Source organism: Ceratotherium simum, chromosome 7 (assembly GCF_057802395.1).
Source record: "Ceratotherium simum simum isolate JZ-2026a chromosome 7, ASM5780239v1, whole genome shotgun sequence".
NCBI classification, from domain to species: Eukaryota; Metazoa; Chordata; class Mammalia; order Perissodactyla; family Rhinocerotidae; genus Ceratotherium; species Ceratotherium simum.
In genome coordinates this window covers 59,603,044-59,625,322 of record NC_141906.1, presented here as the reverse complement: position 1 = coordinate 59,625,322, position 22,279 = coordinate 59,603,044, and the positions used below count along the sequence as shown (strand labels likewise).

At 39.4% G+C, this 22,279-nt stretch overlaps 1 protein-coding gene across 1 annotated transcript in view; it reads right to left on the bottom strand.

The window, feature by feature from the left end:
- CUL5 (cullin 5) overlaps positions 1 to 21,809 on the bottom strand; it is a 91,322-nt gene extending 69,513 nt beyond the window's left edge. Inside the window, exons 1-2 of the mRNA XM_004427370.3 lie at positions 21,355 to 21,809; positions 2,105 to 2,214 (exon numbers count right to left, since the gene is read on the bottom strand). Of these exons, the coding sequence (XP_004427427.1) occupies positions 2,105 to 2,214; positions 21,355 to 21,378 (134 nt within the window). The 5' untranslated portion in view covers positions 21,379 to 21,809. The remainder of the gene's footprint in view (positions 1 to 2,104; positions 2,215 to 21,354) is intronic.
- Positions 21,810 to 22,279: the final 470 nt, after the last annotated feature.

The window sequence follows — 22,279 nt, the reverse complement described above, 5'->3', positions numbered from 1 at the left end:
TGAGAAAATACAGACATCACGAAAACAAGGGAAATCTCCAGACAGACATACACTTTTTGGAGTTTTAAAAAGCAATTTTTAGTTGCAACTGAGCTCTTGTGAAATCAGATGTCTGAGCCTCAGAGGCTGATGATTTTCCAGCCTGATGTGCCTATTTTTGAGTGGATCAATTTGGACTCTGACAAGATAAAAAAAGGCTTGGAAAAGTCTTGCTTGTCACTTGGACTTAGAACATGACTGGTCTGCAGTGTCTTGGCTTTGCTGCTGAAGAAAAGTCTTTGGCTTTTCTGTAATCCTGAATTCACAGATCCTAATTGGTTAGATTTGACTCTAAACTGAAACCTGATACTGAGCTGTTTAAACCTCAACACAAGCTGTGCTGAACTAAAGCAAGCATATGCTCAATGAATAGGACTTTGACTTGAGGACTGTTGAAGATTTAAGACATCCTCTGTGGAGCCATAAAGTGAAAACATTATGGATTCTGGCTGGACCATCTGAATCACTTGCAGATGTCCACAGAAAAGGGCTTATTCTCTGATGGAGCCATCTGAAATCAAGCTGCTGATTGGCTCTATATATCTGATACAGAGACTAAGTGCATTCCCAACTTGTGGTTACTGCCATAAGCTGCCAGTTGGGAGAGGGCACTCTACTTGCTCGTTGCAGACTGGACTCTTGACCCCTTCTCAGGGATGTCTCACTGTTATTAACTTGTGTTCAGTTTTCTGGATTAGTTGCAGTTCTCAACAATGGATTAATGACCTGATTCTATTTCCTTCACCTTCACCTCACCCTTCCTTGTACACACACCTTAGTAAGGCAACTTGATTATTAAACACAGATGTCTCCAGAAGGGAACTGATCTTTTTTAGGCTGCTCAATAGATAAATGATTAGGACAAAGGGGGTAGGAGGTGACATAAACATATTTTGAAAACATATGAAAATTTGGATTTCACCCAGACCAATTCCTAAACATACGATATGTCTTTCTAGGTAAGCTGGATAAAAATGTCTTTCTGTATAATGCTTTTATTCCTCTTGCAGGTCTAGATGATTGGGAAAAAATGACAAGTTTTCATCACTGAATGGGACACACTGATTTTATACGCTGATTTAGTACCCTGACTATCATGACACTGCCTCAACCCTGGAAAGCTTTCAGGTCTGCTTCAACTCACAGGCCAGAGCTGTGCTTTGTCTGAATTGATGCCTCAAGCCTTGTAAAAAAGGTCCATACAGAAACTAAAAGAGAAAACCACCTGGTTTTCTAAGGTAAAATTCATTGATGGGATTTATTTTAACTAGCTAAATCCAGGACTTCTATATGGCATAACTGAGATCAATACTACAGGCTGGTCTTGCCTTGCTGTGTGGGGTCTTACTGATAACAGTTTTGCTATAAAAACATTTTGGCCAGAGGCCAAGAGTTAACACAGCAGATCTGAGACTGTATTCCTTAGAAAAGCCTGCTTGGCCTTGGCTGGCATCTGAGAACCTAAAGAGTCAACAGCTCCCTACATTGATATAAAACTTTCCTGAAATGATAAGAATGGCTCACTGTGCCTAAGCTGTTTGTACAAATAATGTGATTTACAGTGAACACCTGCTCTCTTCCTGAAAGTCTAGAATTTTGGTACATGCCAGGCAGAGGCTGCCTATGTGACCAGCCCCCAATAAAAGACCTGGGTACTGAGACTCCAATGAGCTTCCCTGGTAGACAACATATCACATATGTTGTCAATCTTGTTGCTGGGGAACTTAAGTGTGTCCTGTGTGACTCCACCGGGAGAGTACTCTTGGAAGTTTGTGCCTGTTTTTCCCCAGACTTCACCCCATGTGCCTTTCCCTTTGCTAACTTTGCTTTGTATCCTTCTGCTATAATAAATCATAGATGTGAGTATGACTATATGTTCCGTGCTATGAGTGTTCCTAGCAAATCACTGAACCTAGAGGTGGTCTTGGGGACCCCCAACGCAACTAGTAATAATTTTAGACAGGTAAACAGACCAATCTAGAGTCAACATTCCATTTAGATACAGAAATGCATCACCAAAATTTCCTTTATGTTAGCAAAAAGTTAGAATTAATGGATTACTTACGAAAACAGATCAAACCACTGCTGTTTTGTAACAGATTCCTGGCGTAAAAGCTTCAAAACAATTGGACGCATGAAATCCCACTTGTCTTCAAATTGAAGAGAACCTTTATTCTTTAATAAAAAAAGATAAAGAATAGTTCAATTTAAATGCATTTAAATCAAAAGGGTCCATTATTTTTATCTTTTAAGAGATAGCTAGAGAAATTTAAAAGAATCATTTTTCCATAATGGAATCCCTATAAACTTAATCTGGTATCAATGAATCACAGGAAGACAACCATAAAAGAGAAAATCAATGGTACAAAAGCATATAGTGAAGAACGTGGCCTTGCCCAAAGAGAGGGTCTGGCCTTTGTCCTTAGCTTTTAGTAGGTAATCTTTGGGTCCTTGGAATTTTATGCCTGATAAGACAGTCTTTGTTTGCCTGGGGGCCTTGGTTCAAACTGAATAACCAACAATGAGATTTAGGGAGGGGACTGGCCATATCCACATAGTCTTAAGGTGAGGAATCCAGAAACATCAACATTGTCACAGAGTGGGCGCTTTGGGTCAACCAACCTGCAGACTGAGATTACCCATGTGAGCAATCAATCATGCCAACATGGCGAAGCCCCAATAAAAATTCTGGACACCAAAGGTTGGGTGAGCTTCCCTGGCTGGCAGTATTCTGTATGTACTGTCACACATTGAGGCAAGGAAAGAAATGTGACCTGACTACACGAGAAAGGACAAGGGAAGCTATGTTTGGATTCTGGACTCTGTGCTATATGTCTCTTCCTTTGGTTGATCTTAATCTGTATCCTATCCCCCAAAGAAACCATAACCCCGGGTAGAGCAGCTTTCAGTAAGATCTGAGTCTTTCTAATGAATTATGGAACCTCAAGGTGGTTTTGGGAACCCTGCAAATTTGCAGCTGGCATTAGAAGTGGTCTTGTGTGTGGAGACTGTGTCCTCTAATTTTATAGTCGCCCTAAAGTCCTCACAAAAAGTATAGTGAAAATCTGTACAAACTCTAAATATTGAGAGAAAAAAACACAGAAAGATACCCATTCTCATTTTATAATACTAACAAATCCCTGATACCAAACTAACAAATCCCTGATACCAAACTAGTGAGAAGAGAACATGAAATGGAAACTCTAGACCAATCTAACTAGAGAACACAGATGCAAAAATCTTAAATAAATATTAGTAAATTAAACAAGTGGCATATCAAAAGAATGATGCCTCATAATCATGCATGATTTATCCCAGGAATGTGAAAGTGGTTCAATAATCGGAAAAAAAAATCATCAATTCATTACATTACTAAAAACAGAGCGAGAGAAACCCCATATGTGTTACTCATTACTACTGATCCTTTTCAAGTTAAGTATGGCCATGTGACTTGCTTTGGCCGATAAATTTCAACAAAAATCATTAATTTTCTAAAATACCAGCACCAAACACCCCTATGAAACTCATTATTGTTTTTACTATATAATTGTTGTTGAGACTGTTGCTCACTTGTAGCAGATAAGGTTCATGTACTGACTGCATGGAATCTGTGAACTCCCTGAAATTATAACCCCGAAGCAGTTTCTAATTTATTTATTTATTTTTCCCCCAAAGCCCCAGTAGATAGTTGTATGTCATAGCTGCACATCCTTCTAGTTGCTGTACGTGGGACACGGCCTCAGCGTGGCCGGAGAAGGGTACCTCGGTGCGCGCCCAGGATCTGAACCCGGGCCGCCAGCAGCGGAGCGCGCGCACTTAACTGCTAAGCCACGGGGCCGGCCCCGAAGCAGTTTCTAAATATATGGTCTGACAAGAACCTACAACAGAATCACCTAGGATGGTGGTTATACATACAGATTTCTAAAACCTAGCTCAGACCTGCTGGATCAGAATCTCTTGAGATGAGTTCAGAATCTGCACGTTTAGCAAATTCATGATACAACTACATAAAAATGTAAAAAGGTCTATGACCCAAAAAGGGTTAAGAAACACTGACTAACACTAAACTCTTGTAAAAGCAAGTGATGCTTCTTACAACTACAAACACGGTTGATCCTAAAAGTTACTGTACTATCTTGACCCAGGCACCTAACTTTTATCACATAGTATTCTTAAAATAAGGACCCACAGGAGATATTCACTGAAAACTTAGTACCGGGATTAGCTGTGCTTCTCCCCTGAACAACTTATTTGTTTTTACCTTGTGAACTTAAGCGAATCATATAAGTAACTTTGCTCTCCTTAGTGTTGGCTAATGAGAAATTCAGAGTCAGATTTGTGATCGTACAGCATATGCTATGTGTACTAACTTTATGGCTAGCTTCACTTATTCTACTGTTATTATTTTCCTATAACCCTCATTTCTTCATTTACTCTTCCCTCTGAGGAAAGGGTGTGCAAATAAACAAATATAAAAAACTACAGAAAGAACATACAAATCTTTTCTTTTCTTGATTATGACATAATCATAATACCCTCTTAAAAGGATACTTCATAATGTCAACTATGTCTATTTCTACAAGAAATTTTGGCAATTTATAGAATTAAACATAGTATAAATCCTGCAATTAAAAATCAAAAAGGTGCAGAGGACTAGAATAAACAGGTATTTGAGATAAATACTGGTTAGGCTCTGAAATCTATCAGCTATGGCAAAAAAATAGGATACACATTTTGGTTCTCCTCTTTGATGAAACATACAGATTAACTACAGAAACATTTTCCCCAGTACTTAATTAAGGGAGGAATTTGATAATTGAATGTTTTCTATTAAGCTTTTATAATAGATTCCGAAAATGGTGCTCAAGCAGTTCTTTGACCTATTCTCTGTTAAACCGAATAGCATTAGCATTAAATCATAACTAAGCAGCAGGACACCAAACCTACTATCTACAAAAGAGAATGCTTTATTAATAACTGAATGGACTTTCAATTATGAACCATGATTTACGAATGTTTCCAGTGGTTAACGGAAGGCTGCCTCATCTCTATTAATGTGCTACAAAGTTTCTTCTGCTTTAAATCTTTCATTATACTCAGAATAGGAAGTAGGCTGAAGTCCCCAACTGCTAGTAAGCCTAGGATTATCCCACCCACTGGCTCTTTTTCACTAAGAGGATTTCAACATTTGCCATATCCCTGCCCCTCTACCCTTCACTCCTTACAGCACAACTAATTCCCTCACAGGCACTCTTCTCAAACAAACAAATTGGCCAAGAGGAAGCCAACGGGGAGTGGGCCATGGGAGGTATCTGGGAGAAGAGTATTCCAGACAGAGGAAGCAGTCACTACAAAGACTCTAAGGTAGAAGCATGTTTGATGTACTCAAGGCAGAGCAAAGTACGGATAGACAAGAGAGCAGACGAGGTCAGGGCAGCAACAGAGAGGGCTGGACCTTTTAGGCCCTTGAAGGTCATTATAAACACTTTGGTTTATATTATAAGTGAGATGGGGAACCATTAAAAGATTCTGAGGAAGAAGTGACATGATTTGATCTACATTTTAAAATCTCTCTGATTGCTATGCTGCAAATACATTATAAGGGGAAAGAGTTAAAGCTGGCTCTAAGGTTAGGCGGTGAGGTGAGTGATGAGTGACTTGGACCAGGGTGGTAGCAAAGGAGGTAGTGAGTAGTAGTTAGATTTTATATGTTTTAAAGGTAGCGCTAACAGTGTTTCCTAACAGTATGTCTCTGGGATGAGCGAAAAAAGTAAAGCATGACTCTAAGGCTTTTGTCTGATAAAGTTAATTCATATATTGGGACCCACAAAAACAGAGGTCCACCACAGTGGCCCAGCCCACATCACAAATCTAAACCTAAGTCAGTCTGCGCATTGGGAAACATCTCACTGTCAAGGCAACCTAACACCAATCACAATCTTCCAACTCAGCTTCAGCTAGCTAACCTTACCTAAAAAAAAAGGAGCTTTTACCTTATAAGGAAATTCCTGACCTCCTAGCCAATCATGCCCTGTTTCCACGTTGCCTATTCTAACACTCTACAAAACTAGCTCTTCTCAAAATCCCTCAGGAAGAGTGCTCCACCTACTTGTTAGGCACTGTACTCCCCCAATCCATGGATTATTTTCCCTTGAATAATGACATCAAACTCGTTACTAACTTGTTTTAGTTTTGTGATTTGACATGTCCAAGAAGTATGCCATTGCCATCAACTGAAATGGAAAAGACTGCAGAGGTAACAGGTTTAGAAGGAAAGCTCAGGAGTTCAGCTTCAGACATGGTACATTTAACACATCTATTAAACAGTCATTTGAAGATGCTGAATAGGCAGTTTGATAAGCAAATCTAGAATTTAAGAGAAAGGTCTGATCAAGAAATAAAAATTTGGAAGTCATCAGAGTACTGATGTGTTTTAAAACTTGTTACCAGATGAGATCATTAAGGGAGTGAATATAAATAGAGAAGACCCAGGCCTGAGTCCTTAGGTATCCAACACTAAGAAGTGGGGAGAAGAATGGACCTAGAGGGTATTATGCTAAGAGAAATAAGTCAGGCAGAGAAAGACGAATACCTTATGATTTCACTTATATGTAGAATCTAACAAACAAAATAAATGAACAAACAAAGCCAAACAAAAACAGACTCACAGATACAGCAAACAAACTAGTGGATACCAGAGGGGGGACGGGTTAGAGGGTGAGCAAAACAAGTGAAAGGGATTTAAGGGTACTAACTTTCAGTTATAAAATTAATAAGTCATGAGGATGTAACGTACAGCATAGGGAATACAGTCAATAATACTGTAATAACTTTGTATGGTGACAGATGGTAACTAGACTTATCATGGTGATCATTTCATAATGTATTTAAATATAGAATCACTATGATGTGCACCTGAAACTAACAGGATATTGTACATCAATTATACTTCAGTAAAAAAAAAAAAGGAGGTGGGGAGAAGAGTAGGAACTAGGAATGGAGACAGAAAGAGCAACCAGAGCGGTGGCAAGAAAATCAAGAGTACGGTATTCTGGAAACCAAGTGAATAAAGCATATCAAGAAAGAGGGAGCGATCCACTTTAGCAAATGCTCCTGATAGATAATGTAAGATGACCACTGAAACAGCATTATGGAAATCACTGAGACTTTGTCAATAGTAGTTTTTGTAGGGTGGTAAGACAAAAGCCAGATTGGAATGGAATTAAGAGAGAACGAGGGGGAAAAGAGTGGAAAAAGTACAGACAACTGTTGACGATTTTTGCTGTAAAAGGGAGCACAGAAATGGCATGGTAACTGATAGGCTGAGAGGGAGTCAAAAAAATTTTTTTAAGATAGAATACAGTCTATTTGTATACTGATAGCCATGTCCCAGGATATAATATTGATGATGTACGAGAAAAAAGGGGAAATTGCTAGAGAATTTAAATTGTCCTGGATAGGCAAGAGGGAATGGAATCTAGTGCATGGGTGGAAGAACTGACTACATGCTAAGAGGAGAAGGCGAAGTATGCACAGGCAGATGCTGGCAGGAGAGTAGATGCGGTACTACTCTGAGAAGTTCATTTTTGATTCCTTCAATTTCTCTGTGAGGTGGAAATAAGGAAAGTGCTTTGGAAGATGGGGGAGGAGGTGCTGGAATTTTAAGAGAAAAGATGTGAAATAGATATCTAGGAAAGTGGAAGAATAAATGACTATGGACGTGTAGTATGACTCAGCTCAATTATAGCTTGTGGTCATGAATCTAAAGCGAAAATAGCATGGGCGTGTCTTTTTCTCCTGCAACAATCAACTGCACAGGCGCTGGCACTGAAAGGTGAAGAGAGACTTAACTAGGGTTGTGGGTTTTCCCCAGTGAAACAAGAGAGGAGCAAGGGAGTCAAAAGTGCATTCAAGGCAGTGATTATAATGATTGAACAGAGAATTTATGCTGGGTAAGGCGGAGAGAACGGACAGCAGGATGATGAGAAACGGAGACTTCGGCTTCCAACCATGATGGAATCACGGAGCCAGATTTTCCCTCCTGCCTGAACGACCAGAAAGCCAAAGGGCAGTACAGGACAGGGCTTCTGAAGAAAAGGAAAACAAATGAGGTGAGCCTTACAAATGCCCAAGCATACTGGCTAGAGAGGGTTTCCAGGCCTCAGTACAAGCAGGGGGAACCCAAACAGCCTAGTGGTTTCACTAAGTTTAGGAGACAGAGTTCAGGGTTTGGGGAAGCCAAGGCAATGAAAATTTGTGGCATCGAGTACCAGAAACAAGGCAGCTGCAGAGAAAGGGAGTTCTGGAGATATGTTGAGGGGTCCACTAGAGCCTTTGACTGAATATTGACCTATATACATATGTGTGACAAAACGATCACAGACTTGGGAAAGAAGCATTAGAAAGCAGCAGGCAGAACAATCACCAGAGCTGACACAGGGCTAGGAATAGTTCAAGTCCCCACCAGCCAGAGTGGAAATGCTCCTTAACATGCTAGGCATTGGGTAGAGTCCTCAGAAAGGTATTGCATCTATAGTGGAGCCAAAGTAGCCCTACTCTGAATGTTGTTCCAGAGCCACCCTCCAACAAAACTTAAAAGCAAGCTTCAAAAGAATCAAACTGATTCCAAGTAACTTAACCATGTCACAGCCAAATCCAAAAACATTTAAAGGAAATTTTAAAAATCCAGCCCCCAAAACATAAAACTCACAATGTCTGGCATCCAATAAAAAATTACCAAGCAAGCAAAGAAGCAGAAAAATACAACTCATTGTCATGAGAAAAATCCATCAACAGAAACTGACCCAGAAACGACACAGATGATAGTTTTAGTAGACAATGACATTAAACCAGCTATTATAAATATACTCCACATGTTCAAGAAGATAGAGGAAATCACAAAGATAATAGAAACAGAACATTTTTAAAAATGAGTATTAGTGAGCTGTGGGACAACATCAAATGACCTAATCTACATATAACCAAAGTCTCAAGGAATGGGAAATATTTGAAAAAATAAAGGCCAAAATGTTTCCTAATTTGATGGAAACTATAAACTCACAGATCTAAGACATTAAACAATAAGGTGGCAGAATCAATGAGTTGGAGGCCCTGGTGGAGTCAGATTATCAGAATAAGAGCACTGGAGTGAGTCAGAAAGACAGGAGGGGGTAATCAAATTAAGATGCTTGGAACCGAGGTTACGGAAGGGTGGAATTAAAAAAAATCTCTCATTATATTTTTACAGTTTCGTTGAATCATTCCATTGCAAGATTTTCTACTATTTCTTTCATCGCAAATACATGGCATTTGGCTAATTTTGGGTTATGGAGGCCAACAAATTTTGTACATGTGATAACTATGGTATAAAAGAAGATTTCCTTTTGTTTATCTTCAAAGTTTCCTTTACATTTCCATGGGTAGCTCGAATATCTAATATCTGTAAATAAATTTGAGTTCAGCTATTTATGCCCTCTATTATTTAACTTGAGTATAATCTTCAGTAGAGATCACCCCATCACTTTGATCATTTTACTTTATAACATCTGATTGCTAATTGTGTGTCAAGTACCGTTTTAAATACTTACAAGTATTAATTCATTTAATCTTTACAACTACCCTATGTGTTAGGTGATATTATTATCTTCTTATAGATGAAAAAACTGTACACTGTAACCTGAGGTTAAGTTAGGTTATTTCCCTAAGGTTATGGGCAATAAGTGGCAGAGCAGGGATTCAAATCCAAGCAGTTTAGTTTCGTTAGAGCCACCTTCTCCCTGGATACTTCCCGGATGAGGAATGGAGGGACTTCTAACCTATGGGACAGATCCAGCCCTTGGCTTAATTTCATTTGGCTCGTAGAGTAAATTGCAAAAATCTATGATTGTAAAAATTTAGTGACAAATATCTACAAGCCATAAGGTGGAAGCAGCACTACAAAAAAGACATATTTTTCTTTAAACATGATGAAGGAGGGGAAGAACACTATTTTCCAAAAAGTTAAATATCTTTTTCCATTGAAATGAAAAATTTCATACTACACTTTCCCTTTAAAAGCTTTAGCTTTCTTTTATAGAGGAAAAGAGAATTTTAAACAAATTCTGACAATGCTTATATTTTTGGAAACCCAAACAATGAATTTTAAGGAAGAAAACAAAATTAACAATACTGATCAAACAGTCTGAACTTATTGTGCGGGGCTCCCCATCATTCATTTATTACATTTATTCATTCAAAAAACATCTGAGTGCCTACTGTACATGAAGAATTATGCTAGTCATTGGGACACATAAATGAAAGGTCTTCAAGGAACTCATATTCTAGTATAGTGTTTCTTAAATTGTGGTTCATGGGCTCCTGGAAGGATCCCAGGATATATTCTTGAGGCTTCAAACTATAAAAGTAAATCTTTAATTTTCTTTTAAAAAATTAAATAAGATATTAATACAAGTAGAGTCTGGATCATTTCTTTGACCTTATAACCAAGCACTAACCATAAAGAAAAGATTGATAAATTGTACTATATCAAAATTAAAAACTTCAGTTTCTTTAAAAACACCATTAAGGGAGTGAAAAAGCAACCCACTGAACGGAAGAAGATATTTCTAACATGTGTATCCAAGAAAGGCTCTTATCCAGACTATGTAAAGATTCCTAAAAATCAGTAAGAAAAGAAAGACAATCCAATTTAAAAACTGGCAAAACATTTGAACAGATCCTTCACAAAGACAGTATCTAAATGGCCAATGACCACATGAAAAGGTACCCATCATCACTCATCATCAGGGAAAAACATATTAAAACCACAATGAAATATTACTACAGACCACAAAAAAGGCTAAAATAGAAAAGAATGACAACACCAAGTGGTGGACAGAATTTAGAGAAACCAGAACTCTCATCTTGCTGGTGAGAGTATAAATTGGTACAAACATTTTAGAAAACTATTTGCAGTATCTAGGGAAGCTAAACATATGCATACTATATGACCTAGCAATTTCACTCTTAGGTATACTTCCAGTTGAGCTGTAAACATGTCTACCAAAAGACTTGTATAAGAAAATACACAGTATCTTTATTCTCAATAGCACAAAACTGGAAACAACCCAAATGTCCATCAACAGTAGGATAGATCAATTGTAAAATATTCACAACAATGGAATACTATATAGCAACAAAAATTTAACATGTAGTAATATAGATGAATCTCCCAGACACAATGTTGAGCAGAGAAGTCAGACACAAGAGTACACACTATTTTCATGAAGAGGCAAAACACATCTACAGTTATTAGAAGTCATAACATTGATTACTTTGGGGAGGAGGTTGCAAGCTAGAGACTAGGATGGGGCGAGAGAGAGGAAGCTTTTGGGTGTACTGTTAATATTCTGTTTCTAGATCTGGGTGCTGATTATACAGGTATCTTTACTTTCTGAAAACTGCATACAACTGTATACTTACAATTTGTATGCATTTCTGTATATAGGTCATATTTCAATAGAGTTTACTTTAAAAGTTGTCATGTTAGTGTTGTTCATTTAAATCTTATTGAGTTTTTAGTGTTGTGAGTATTTAATTGGTAAATCTATTTTTTTAATTGTTAATGAACTCTGCGTTTAAGGAATTTATAGCCAGTTTTACATCTATACATGTTAAGAATGTTATAATAGCTTCCTTCCTTCCCTCCATCCTTCCTTCCCGAATAATTCAGTCGAAAAGCCAGATTTCTCACTGTCAGAGAAGGAAGTTACATATATGGAAAGGGAAAAGTATAGAATTGAATTTATTGGAATTGGAGGGATCAGGGTGAAGTCATGGGTTTTGATAATACAGATACAGAAATAAGTATAGGGGTGTGTGTGTATCCAAGTTCAGTCCACTGAGAGGATCTGAGAGGAGTGACACCCCAATAGCAATTAGCATACCTAGCATCTACTTCCTGATTTCTCAATACTATATTCCATTAAAAGGCTCTGCAGAGAAAATGCTAATTCCAAAGTTAAGGTAGAGATGATCTTGGAACACTTTTTTCGTCAGAAAGTAAGCAAGTATTCAATCTAAGCAAAATCAACGATAGTAACAGATTATAATACATTAAATAAAATAATTCTTAGGATAGGGGAAGAATGGTAGCCACTGGCTACTGATATGATTATATTTAATATCTACAAAGATCATCTATAAATTCATCGAAGGAAAAACTGAAAGGGAGTCTAATAGGAAGCCACTGTAATAGTTCATATGAGCAATAAATGATGAAACCCTAAACTAAGGCAATGAAACAGAAAGAAAGATGCTAATGGTAAGATGTTCATGAGGCAGACTTTATAAGAATAGAATTACGACTTAGCCACTTACCACCAACTGTGTAACCTTGAGTAAGTTACTTAAACTCTGTGCTCCAGTTTCATCTATGTAAAATGGATTTAATAAAGTTATCTATTTGACAGGGCTGTTATAAGGATTTCATAATATATGTAAAATGTTTAGAAAAGTGGTTGACATAAATAAACATCATATAAGAGTTGGTTACCGGGGCCGGCCCAGTGACACAAGCGGTTAAGTGCGTGCGCTCTGCTGTCGCAGCCCAGGGTTCGCTGTTCGGATCCTGGGCGCGCACCGACGCACCGCTTGGCAAGCCATGCTGTGGCGGCGTCCCATATAAAGTGGAGGAAGACAGGCACGGATGTTAGCCCAGGGCCAGTCTTCCTCAGCAAAAAGAGAGGATTGGGAGATGTTAGCACAGGGTTGATCTTCCTCACAAAAACAACAACAACAAAAAAGAGTTGGCTACCATTATTATAACATTAGTACTCCTACTATAACTACTACTGCTTCTACTTCTACAATAATAGGATTTGGTGATAATAAGATGTGGAAATGAAAGAACGTTGAAAAGGACTCAACAAAAGCAGTACTAAGGCCTTAAGCTCTCAAAAGACTGTATAGTTCCTCCCCTCACCAGTACTTCCCAATGTAATTCAAAACACAAAGGATACTAAATTCTAAAATACAGATTAAAAGTCCAAAAGTCTTCTTCTAAAAAAAAATCAAATATAACTCCCCCACACATTTTTTCTCATTTTTTCTATGAGGTTAGGGTATCCTAAACATGTGCTTATACTGACTATTGGATAATACAACACAGCGCTCAGATTTCTGACTTGAGGGAATGGCTGGTGGAACCACCGACCATAGAAGAAATGCCAGGGGAAGAATGCATTTGAGCTGGATGGTTTAGGAGAGGTGATGAGCTCAGTTTTGGATGTACTGTCTAATGAAAGCAAATGCTCAGTTTATAACTCTCGGGCTTTTTCTTTTCCCTGTGTTCTCCCTCCCTTTCTCTTTATTTTAAATAAGACAAAAGTTTATTTACTACTAAATTGCCTTTTTTTTTTTTTTTTGGTGAGGAAGATTGGCCCCTGAGGTAACATCTATTGCCAATCTTCCTCTTTTTGCTGAGGAAGATTAGCCCTGAGCTAACAACTGTGCCCATCTTCCTCTATTTTGTATGTGGGATGCCGCCACAGCATAGCTTGATGAGCAGTGCATAGGTCCACGCCTGGGATCCGAACCCGCAAACTCCGGGCCACCGAAGCGGAGCACAGGAACCTAACCACTGCCACTGGGTCAGCCCCTAAATTGCTTTTTATTTAATGTCTCCCCCACAAGGCTGAGGAAAAAAAAAATCAGTGTCAAGTTTCTCAGAAACAATTAGGAGAGACAGGATGAAACCAGTAAGGAAAAAAAGATGAAAGAAAAACAGGTGAACCAAGGTTCAGCTTCCTTTCCCTACTCTAATCAGTATGAAGAAGTTAGACCTCAATAACTTGGTTGCCCAGACCCCAATAAAATATATTCAGCTTTATCTGAAAAGTATTCCCTAATGGAAGAATCAGTTCTAAAACAGATTGACAGTAAAGTCCCACATCTCTTATCTGTAGCCATGGTGGTTGTTTCAAAGAAAAACAAATATTCATTAGGAAGAAACTAAATTACAGAAAAAGTTTAACTTTTTGTAATGTGTTTGGAGTGGGGGAGGTGTTATAGGCCAGTAATGAAAGATGCTGTATAGATCTTTCTAGAATATATTATCACTTAAAAAAAATGTGCATACCTCCCATTAAAATTCAAGAGTGCTTTTCAAGCAGTGACTTCATCTGGAAAAATTCCATTTTATTTAATCCCGAAAAAGAGTAGACATATAACTGTTTATGTGCAAGCATAAAATTTGGTACCATGTTAAAAAATAGGAATGCTTAAACAAACACATGGAAGTAAACAAAAACAAAAAAGTCCACTGGCTTCCAAAATGTTTTAGAAGTAATATAATCATTTTTAAATTACTCACTTTGCAACAAAATAATACAAATATTGATCATTGGTTTGCCCTGAAAATGTCCAGAAACCCCTATACAACATATGGGACAAAACATACCTCATCAAATTGTAGGAGCAATATTACTACAATATTTTCTAAATGATGTCAAATGTTGCATTTATTTTATTTTTTTAATTTTATTTATTTATTTTCCCCCAAAGCCCCAGTAGATAGTTGTATGTCATAGTTGCACATCCTTCTAGATGCTGTATGTGGGACGCAGCCTCAGCATGGCCGGAGAAGTGGTGCATCGGTGCGAGCCCGGGATCCGAACCCGGGCTGCCAGCATCGGAGTGCACGCACTTAACCGCTAAGCCATGGGGCCGGCCCTATCACACAGTTTTATAGCAGGTGATTCAGTCCACTATTCCCACTCCAACCCCCACACATGGCCAACATACATACCCCTGAACTCATTTTCTCCCTAGGCTGTGAGTGTCAAATGTAACCATGTCTCTAGGACAGGACACAGGAGCGAGGGAAGGAGGCCCTAAGGATCTTGTGCCTCTTAGATGCCTATTCAAAAGGGCAATTTCCATCAACCCAATTAAATTGACAAGTTAGGTTCTAAATAAGGCTCTCATTTATGTTTAAATAAGACATTAAAAAGAATTACATACCTGGTTGTGTATCTTAACGACATGCATTGACAACGTTCAAATCTTGGTATCACATCCATATTCCTTGCCAAGCATGTTCCTGACTCAATGCCTCTGCACTGGCTGTTCCTGTTCCCTCTGCCTGGAACTCTTCTCCTAAATATGTATAAGCCTTGTTCCCTTGCTTCATTCAGATCTCACCTCAAATATTCTCTTAGAGGTCTGCCCTGATCATCCTATTAAAAATAACACCTATCACTCTCTATCCTTTACCCTGTTTGCTTTTCTTCATAACATTTTTCACAACCTGACCTACAGTATATATTTATTTGCTTCTATGTTTATTGCCTCTACCCTCCACAAAAATGTAAGTTACATATGGGCAGGAATTTGTCTGCCTAGACTATCATTACCTAGTTGGAGTTAGAAAATATTAAATACTTGCTGAATGAGTGAATTTATTTTCCATAGACTTAATGACTCCTGTTACGGTTTCAGTGAACATGGTGTCATTAGCACAAACGCCCTTCATTCATGGCCACCCCCAAAATTAGATTTTGAATACACACAAAATAGAAGTAATGATGAATAACAGTTTTTTTTCCTTGAGGAAGATTTGCCCTGAGCTAACATCTGTTGCCAATCTTCCTATTTTTTCTGCTTGAGGAAGATTAGCCCTGAGCTAACATCCATGCCAGTCTTCCTCCATTTTTGCATGTGGGTCACCCACACAGCATGGCTGACAAGTGGCGTAGGTCTCAGCCCGGGATCCAAACCTGCAAACCCGGGCCACCAAGGCAGAGCGCACAGAACTTTAACCACTATGCCATGGGGCTGGACCCATGAGTAACAGGTTTTATATGTAAGAGCCAAGAATAGATTAAGGGCTTGACAATATCTCTGCTCATGTATATTTAAAATATTCCCCATTATCTATGGAACTTTATTTCAAACTCCCTTGTCTAGCACTGAAGACCTTGCACAATCTGACCCTGACTTTTCTTTGTACTTTTATCTCCTGCTGTTTCCCGTATTCTGGGCTATGATGCCGCAACAATTCCAAGGAGCACCATTCACATAGAATGCAACAAAGCATGCAGTCCTGCTTACACTGCAGCCAAACTAATCGAGTCTCCATGCCTACCAAATTTTCTCCTGATCACTACCTACAAAAAGTCTACTCATTCTTCAAAATCCAGCTCCAACACTTTCTCCATAACACTTTCATCATCACTTGAAATGATCTCCTCAGTCTGTGAGAGACCATACAGCATGTGGTAACACTCCTGAAATTCTTGTCTTAGAGCAAATCATTAGTACTTTTAATCTCCTTTAGTATATGGTAAATTCCCAAAGAGCATGAACATTGTTTTATGTATCTTTGTATCCTTCATGGTTGCCTGCACATGTCTAATAAAATTATTTTAATAATGAATAAATTCTAGATACACTTTGAATCACTCCTTAGTATTTCCATTTTCTTTCCTCTCAAAGGATAAAAAAGTTTCCACTGAGAAAAGTAGCTTCATATTTCAGTTTAAAGTTTGGATTCTCATGAGGTTTGGTTTTATACCTCTACCCGCTTCTCTCTCTCTCTCTCGATCTAATTAGAAGGGACTAAAACCAGAAATTCCTCCTTTTAACCAATCAACATTTACTGAGCATCTACAACGCACAGATACTGCACTAGACTTCTCTTTTCAATCAATTATTACTCCTTTATGCAGCACCTACCATAAGTGATCACTGTACTACCTGGTTAAGGCATCGACAGATTAATAAAATCCCTGCACTAACGGGCTTATAATCTAGAAAGGGAATTAGATATGTTAATAGATCCAGTAACTAATACATAAGGCATAGTGTAACTGCTAGAAGAGACTGATGCAGTGCTATGGTTGAGCAGAGTAGGCAACAATTAATTCCAAACGAGAGCACTAAGAAAGGAGGTATTCAGGCTGAGGCTTAATGAAAAAATAGGATTTTAACAGGCAAATATTGAGGGGAAGGGGGCATTCGTGACAGAAGAAACAGCAAACATAAAGAGTCTTGAAGACTCTGGTATGCTACTGAACCAACAAGTAACCAGCCAAGGAGAGGGGTGTGTGTGTTTGTGCGAGAGAGAGACAGTGTGTGTATGTTATTAGGGAGAAGACCCAGCTGGAAAGATCTCTAAGAATTTGAACCATCAAAGGTATCTGAGCAGGAAAGTGATATGGTCAGCACTGTGTTTTGGTCTAGAGCTCAGTTCAGAGTTAAGAGATAAAAATAGTGAAATCATGGGAGTTAAGACTGTCCCAGAAAAAAAAAGTACAAAGATAGAAAAGGCTTGAAGATTAAATCCTGAGAACTAATTATATTGGGGAGGACAGGAGGGAGGTCAGTGAAAAACACAAGTGATTCGAGAGACAGGAGAACAAGGAGACCATGTCATAAAAACCAAAAGGCAAGCAGAGGTAGTGATCAACAATACCAGAAGAGAGGATGAATGAAGCAGAAAAGAATCTCATTTGGCAATCAGGAGGTTACTAGTGCTCTTGAGACTGACAGCTTCAATAAAATTGAGTGGGGGTACAGGGAGAGTCAAATCACAATTCTTTGTAAAGAATTACAAAGGCAGCAAGTGGGGGTTGCTTTTCTAAGAACTGTGATAGTGAATGGAAACAGAAAAATGCAAAAGTTTGAGGCCAAAGCAGAGTAGAGGTTAAGTTTATATGAGGAGATACAAGAACTTTCTTATCCTAGAAGTGAAAATAAAAGAGACTGAAACAAATAACAAGAGACATGCTGCCAGGTCTTGGGGGAAAATGAAGGCTGAACAAGAACAAGTGGAAGGAGGTAATGTGGCAGGTACCCTGGAAAAGAGGAGAATATAGGAGAAACTAGAAAAATTTATGGTATTGATTAAGGAAGTTAAGGGCACTCCAAATAGCTGGATAAAGTAATGTGCTAGGAATTAAATGCGGTGAAGCTCAGCAAAATAAGATGTAAACAATTGCTATTTGGAAAAGGATACTCAATTGGAAATGAAGAAAATGAACACTGAGGGCCTAGATGAAAACTGCAAATGTAAAGGAACAAGCAGAATTATATGTTAAAACAACAAAGTTAAATTAGTAACATTGAAAAGTTTTTGGAGATATGAACCCCCCAAGCAACCGATAACTGTATATGTCAAAACGTAAAACACAAATCTTTGTACATATATCCAAAAGATTTCCAAAATCCAGCAACAGTCCACCTACTTTAAATAGAGAATACAAATATTACAATCAAATTCCAATATAAAAAAAGAAGGTGGGTTTTTACTGCATTGGGTTCTGACTTGTAAGTTTCATATCAAAGTTTTGAGTATTGTCATCTTTCATAACATACTAGCTATCCCTCTGAACTCTGTCATCCACAAATTCAATAAACAACTTCACCCAAGTTACTGGTAAACAGGAAAAGGACATATTCTTTCAGCAGGACACTAAAGGCCTCCCTTCAGGGTTGATGATGATTTATTACTCATCATTCTTCAGATACAGTTGTTTGACTGATAATGAATCAAATTCTAACCATATTCTCATCTAGCCCACATTTCTCCATTTTGACCATAGGACATGATAATTCTGTCAAATGTGCTCTGGTGAAATCTAATTGCACAATGTCTAAGGCATTTCTCTAAAGAATCAGTCTATTAATCCTGTCAAAAAAGGAAATGAGGCTAATTGGCCGCTCCCCAGCCAGCCCTGTCTCTATTCAAGGTACCACTGGCCTTGAATTTAAATGATCCTACAAATGTTATGGATTTACCCTGGCAGGGTCTCACTACATTTCTCCAAGAAGACAAACTTCCACTTCTTTTTTTTTTGCTGAGGAAGATTAGCCCTGAGCTAACATCTGTTGCCAATCCTCCTCTTTTTGCTGAGGAAGATTGCCGCCAAGCTAAAATCTGTGCCCATCTTCCTCTCTTTTATGTGAGACGCCTGCCACAGCATGGCTGTATAAGCGATGCATAGGTCTGCCCCCGGGGATCCCAACCTGTGAACTCCAGCCCACTGAAGCAGAGCACACAACCAACCACTATGCCACCAGGCTGGCCCCTAAACTTCCACTTTTTTAATTGGCTATTTCTAAATGTATGACTATAAGACAATCCCCTCCACCTCCCAATAAGGAGAGAAAAAAGAAAAAAAGGTTCCTGGCCTACTTGAATACGTAAACTTTTGGTAATACAGATAAAAGCATCAAATGTCTGTTTATAATGTCCATTATATTACATTAGTTACACATATTTAAAATCACATACTACATAAAATAGTATTTAGAAATTCTTTTTCCACCTTTTCAACATTTTATAAAACAATTTTATTGAAATTTTTCCAGCGTATCTTTGGCATCTGTCTTCATGTTCACTAGAGTGACTGAGTCATTTACCAGTTTTTTCAAAGAATTATCACCTTCCTTTTATTTCTAAAAGTTCTTTGAGTTACAGAACTTTTTGAATCCTTGTGATCTTTTTAACCTAAGCGCCTATTTTCTATATGTTCAGGCAATTTTTTCATTCTATAGGTGTGTGCTGTAGATGTAGATTCATAATCTCTATGAGGCAACCACTTACTAGTATTGAAGTAGCTTCAGACTTATATTTCCTCCAAACAATCCTTTGTAAGGCTTTGTATGGAGTAGAATAAAGTGACTTGCTCTTTTCTGAGAGAGAATGCGGGTGGGGGGACACGGTGGAGGACAAGGGGATGGGGGACAACACCTTGCTTTACAGCCAGGTAATCAACAAGTCAAAAAGTCACAAAGAATCAAGAACTCAATTATTTCTTAAATACATTTCAATTAACAACATAAGCTATTGCTTATGTTAACACACAGATGCATCAACAGAAGTCTTCAGAAGTTAAGTTCTCTTTCTGAACTAACATATTAGAACTTTGCTATCCTGTTATAAAAGAAAAGTCAAGTAGGATGGGTTACTCAATTCCCTTGAATTTCTTTTCTTAGAGAAACAGCAAGAGTAGTAATTCTAGTAATTTATGTATATTGTGTACTAATTAAGCACCAGTGACTGTTTTAAACATTTTACATCAACTCAATCTTCACAATGCTCCTATGAAATAGGTGCTATTGATAATTCCATTTTATTGATTAGGAAATCCAGGCACAGAGAGATTAAGAAATTTGCCCAAAGTCATACGGCTTCTAAGTGGTAAAATTCAGTCTAGTTCTAGGCCCCTCTCCCTTTTAAAAGAAGATATATTGCCTCTTAAATTAGTAAAATTGGGTCTACATTTTATAAGACAGTCCCATCTATTAGGCAGTTAATATCAGTAGTCTAAAGAAGACATGAATGAGTGAGATTCCAGTACATTTTAATATATTTGCTATTCTATTATTTCTATTCTCCATCCCCACTGCCTGAAGGCACAATGATGAGTTTGAGGGAGGAGTAGTTCACCCTTTATATTTATGTTCCCTGAGCTAATCACTACCCTCATTTCAGGCAATACTTTTAAGGCAAAAGGTTCCTACTATAAACACAAACACAGAACAGACTAGTGCCGTCTTCCTCATTCGCCTCCAAACTTTTCAACTGATGGTAGAGAATCTGCCCTTCTGGGCCTAGATCTCCCTTGCTATCCCAAATATCTAAAACCAACTTTGCCCGTTGTCTTTGTTAAGGTAACTTTCCTAAGCCCTCAAACGATGAGAGCACTTCCTCAGTAGTTATCTGGTTGTGTACCATAATAGGGTTCAGAAGCAGTTTCCCAAAGAAAAAAAAGGTAAATTATGAACTCAAGAACGGGAGAACAGGAGGGAAGGTGTAGCGTGCAGAAAAGGCAGGCAGGGAGGTGGAAGGCACTGCTGTCTGCCTTGGAGATTCGCGCAGACAGAACGAGAACGGGAACCGAAGAGGTGAGGGTCGAGTCATTGAAACCTGTTAGGCTGCATTTTCTTGGATTTTCCTTTTATGCATTTTAGACTCTCGCTTCAGAAGAAGCTGCGACCCTAAGAGTACTAACTGCCCCTCTGGTCAGGGCACAGCACCACCATTCATCTCCTGCCCGAGGCCAGAGCTGTCCCTGGAAAGCATCGCTCCCCGCCAACCCTCAGCCGGGCCTTTCACACGCCGGTCAACCGGCGGGAGGGACCCCCGGAGCCTCTCGACCCCAAGGCCAGAGACCCGCGTTCCGGTCCTCGGTGGCAGGTTCCCCGGCTTCCCTTCCGGTAGACAACCCCTGAACAGTCCCACATTTCGCCCCTGAACCTGCACCGAGCCCCTCCCGAAGAGCTGAACCCAGTGGCCACGGAGTAAAAACCAAGCCGGACTGAGGGTCTTACCTTTAACAGATTAGACGTCGCCATGTTCCTTCAACTTAGACTCTCGCGAGACGGCGCGAGATTTCGTGGCGCTCCAGGCCAGGCCACTACTGGAGGCCGGAGTTACCACCAGGGCCGCCGAGCCCAGCGGCCCGCACGGGGGGTGTGGTGGGCGCCTGGGCGGTGTGCCGACAGCGCTGACCTCGTCCCAGGCACCTAGAGCTTCCTTTCTCTTTCCCCCTACATGGTCACCAGAGCTTCCCCACACGAAAGGGCTCATGCAAACGCTCAGGGAGACGGCAACGGCGAATGGTGAGAAGATAACCGGAGCCGACCTGAGTTGGAAGAGGAAGCATCGACTCCACCAGCCTCCCCACTCCTTCAGATTAGCCTCTGTGGTGGCACCCGCAGCAGCCACCAGCAACGAATTTAGCTCTACTTAGGCCCGGCAGCTCGGGTGCCGTGGCCGCATCACGTGACGCGGCGGGCGGGGGCGCGCTCGGGAGCGAGCGTGGGAGCCTGGAAGCCTCGGTGCGGGAGGCTGGGGAGAGGTCGGGAGCACGCCCTCTGCTGGCGGGACCGGACGTTTTCTCTCCTCCCTCGCCGGAAATCGGCGACTCGGTGCTAGAGGAGATACTTTATCCCGAATGAAATGCCTTTGACAGCTCGTCTTAGGCCCTGCAGCTCATGCAATAAGAACTGACACATAGAAGGCGGCCATTATATATTTATTGAACGAATGAATGCACAAAAGTGTTAACTATTAATACTTATATTCAAGAGTACCTCGCATTGAAATCATCTAGAAAAGATTCTTCAGGCAATGAATATTAATCTTGGATTTCCTGAAGGCCCATTATCTTTGAAGATCCTAAACCATAAGTCCCCAGGCTTTATCCCTTTAGACCACAAACCAAGCCAAGGGAAGAGAATATACTTTATATAT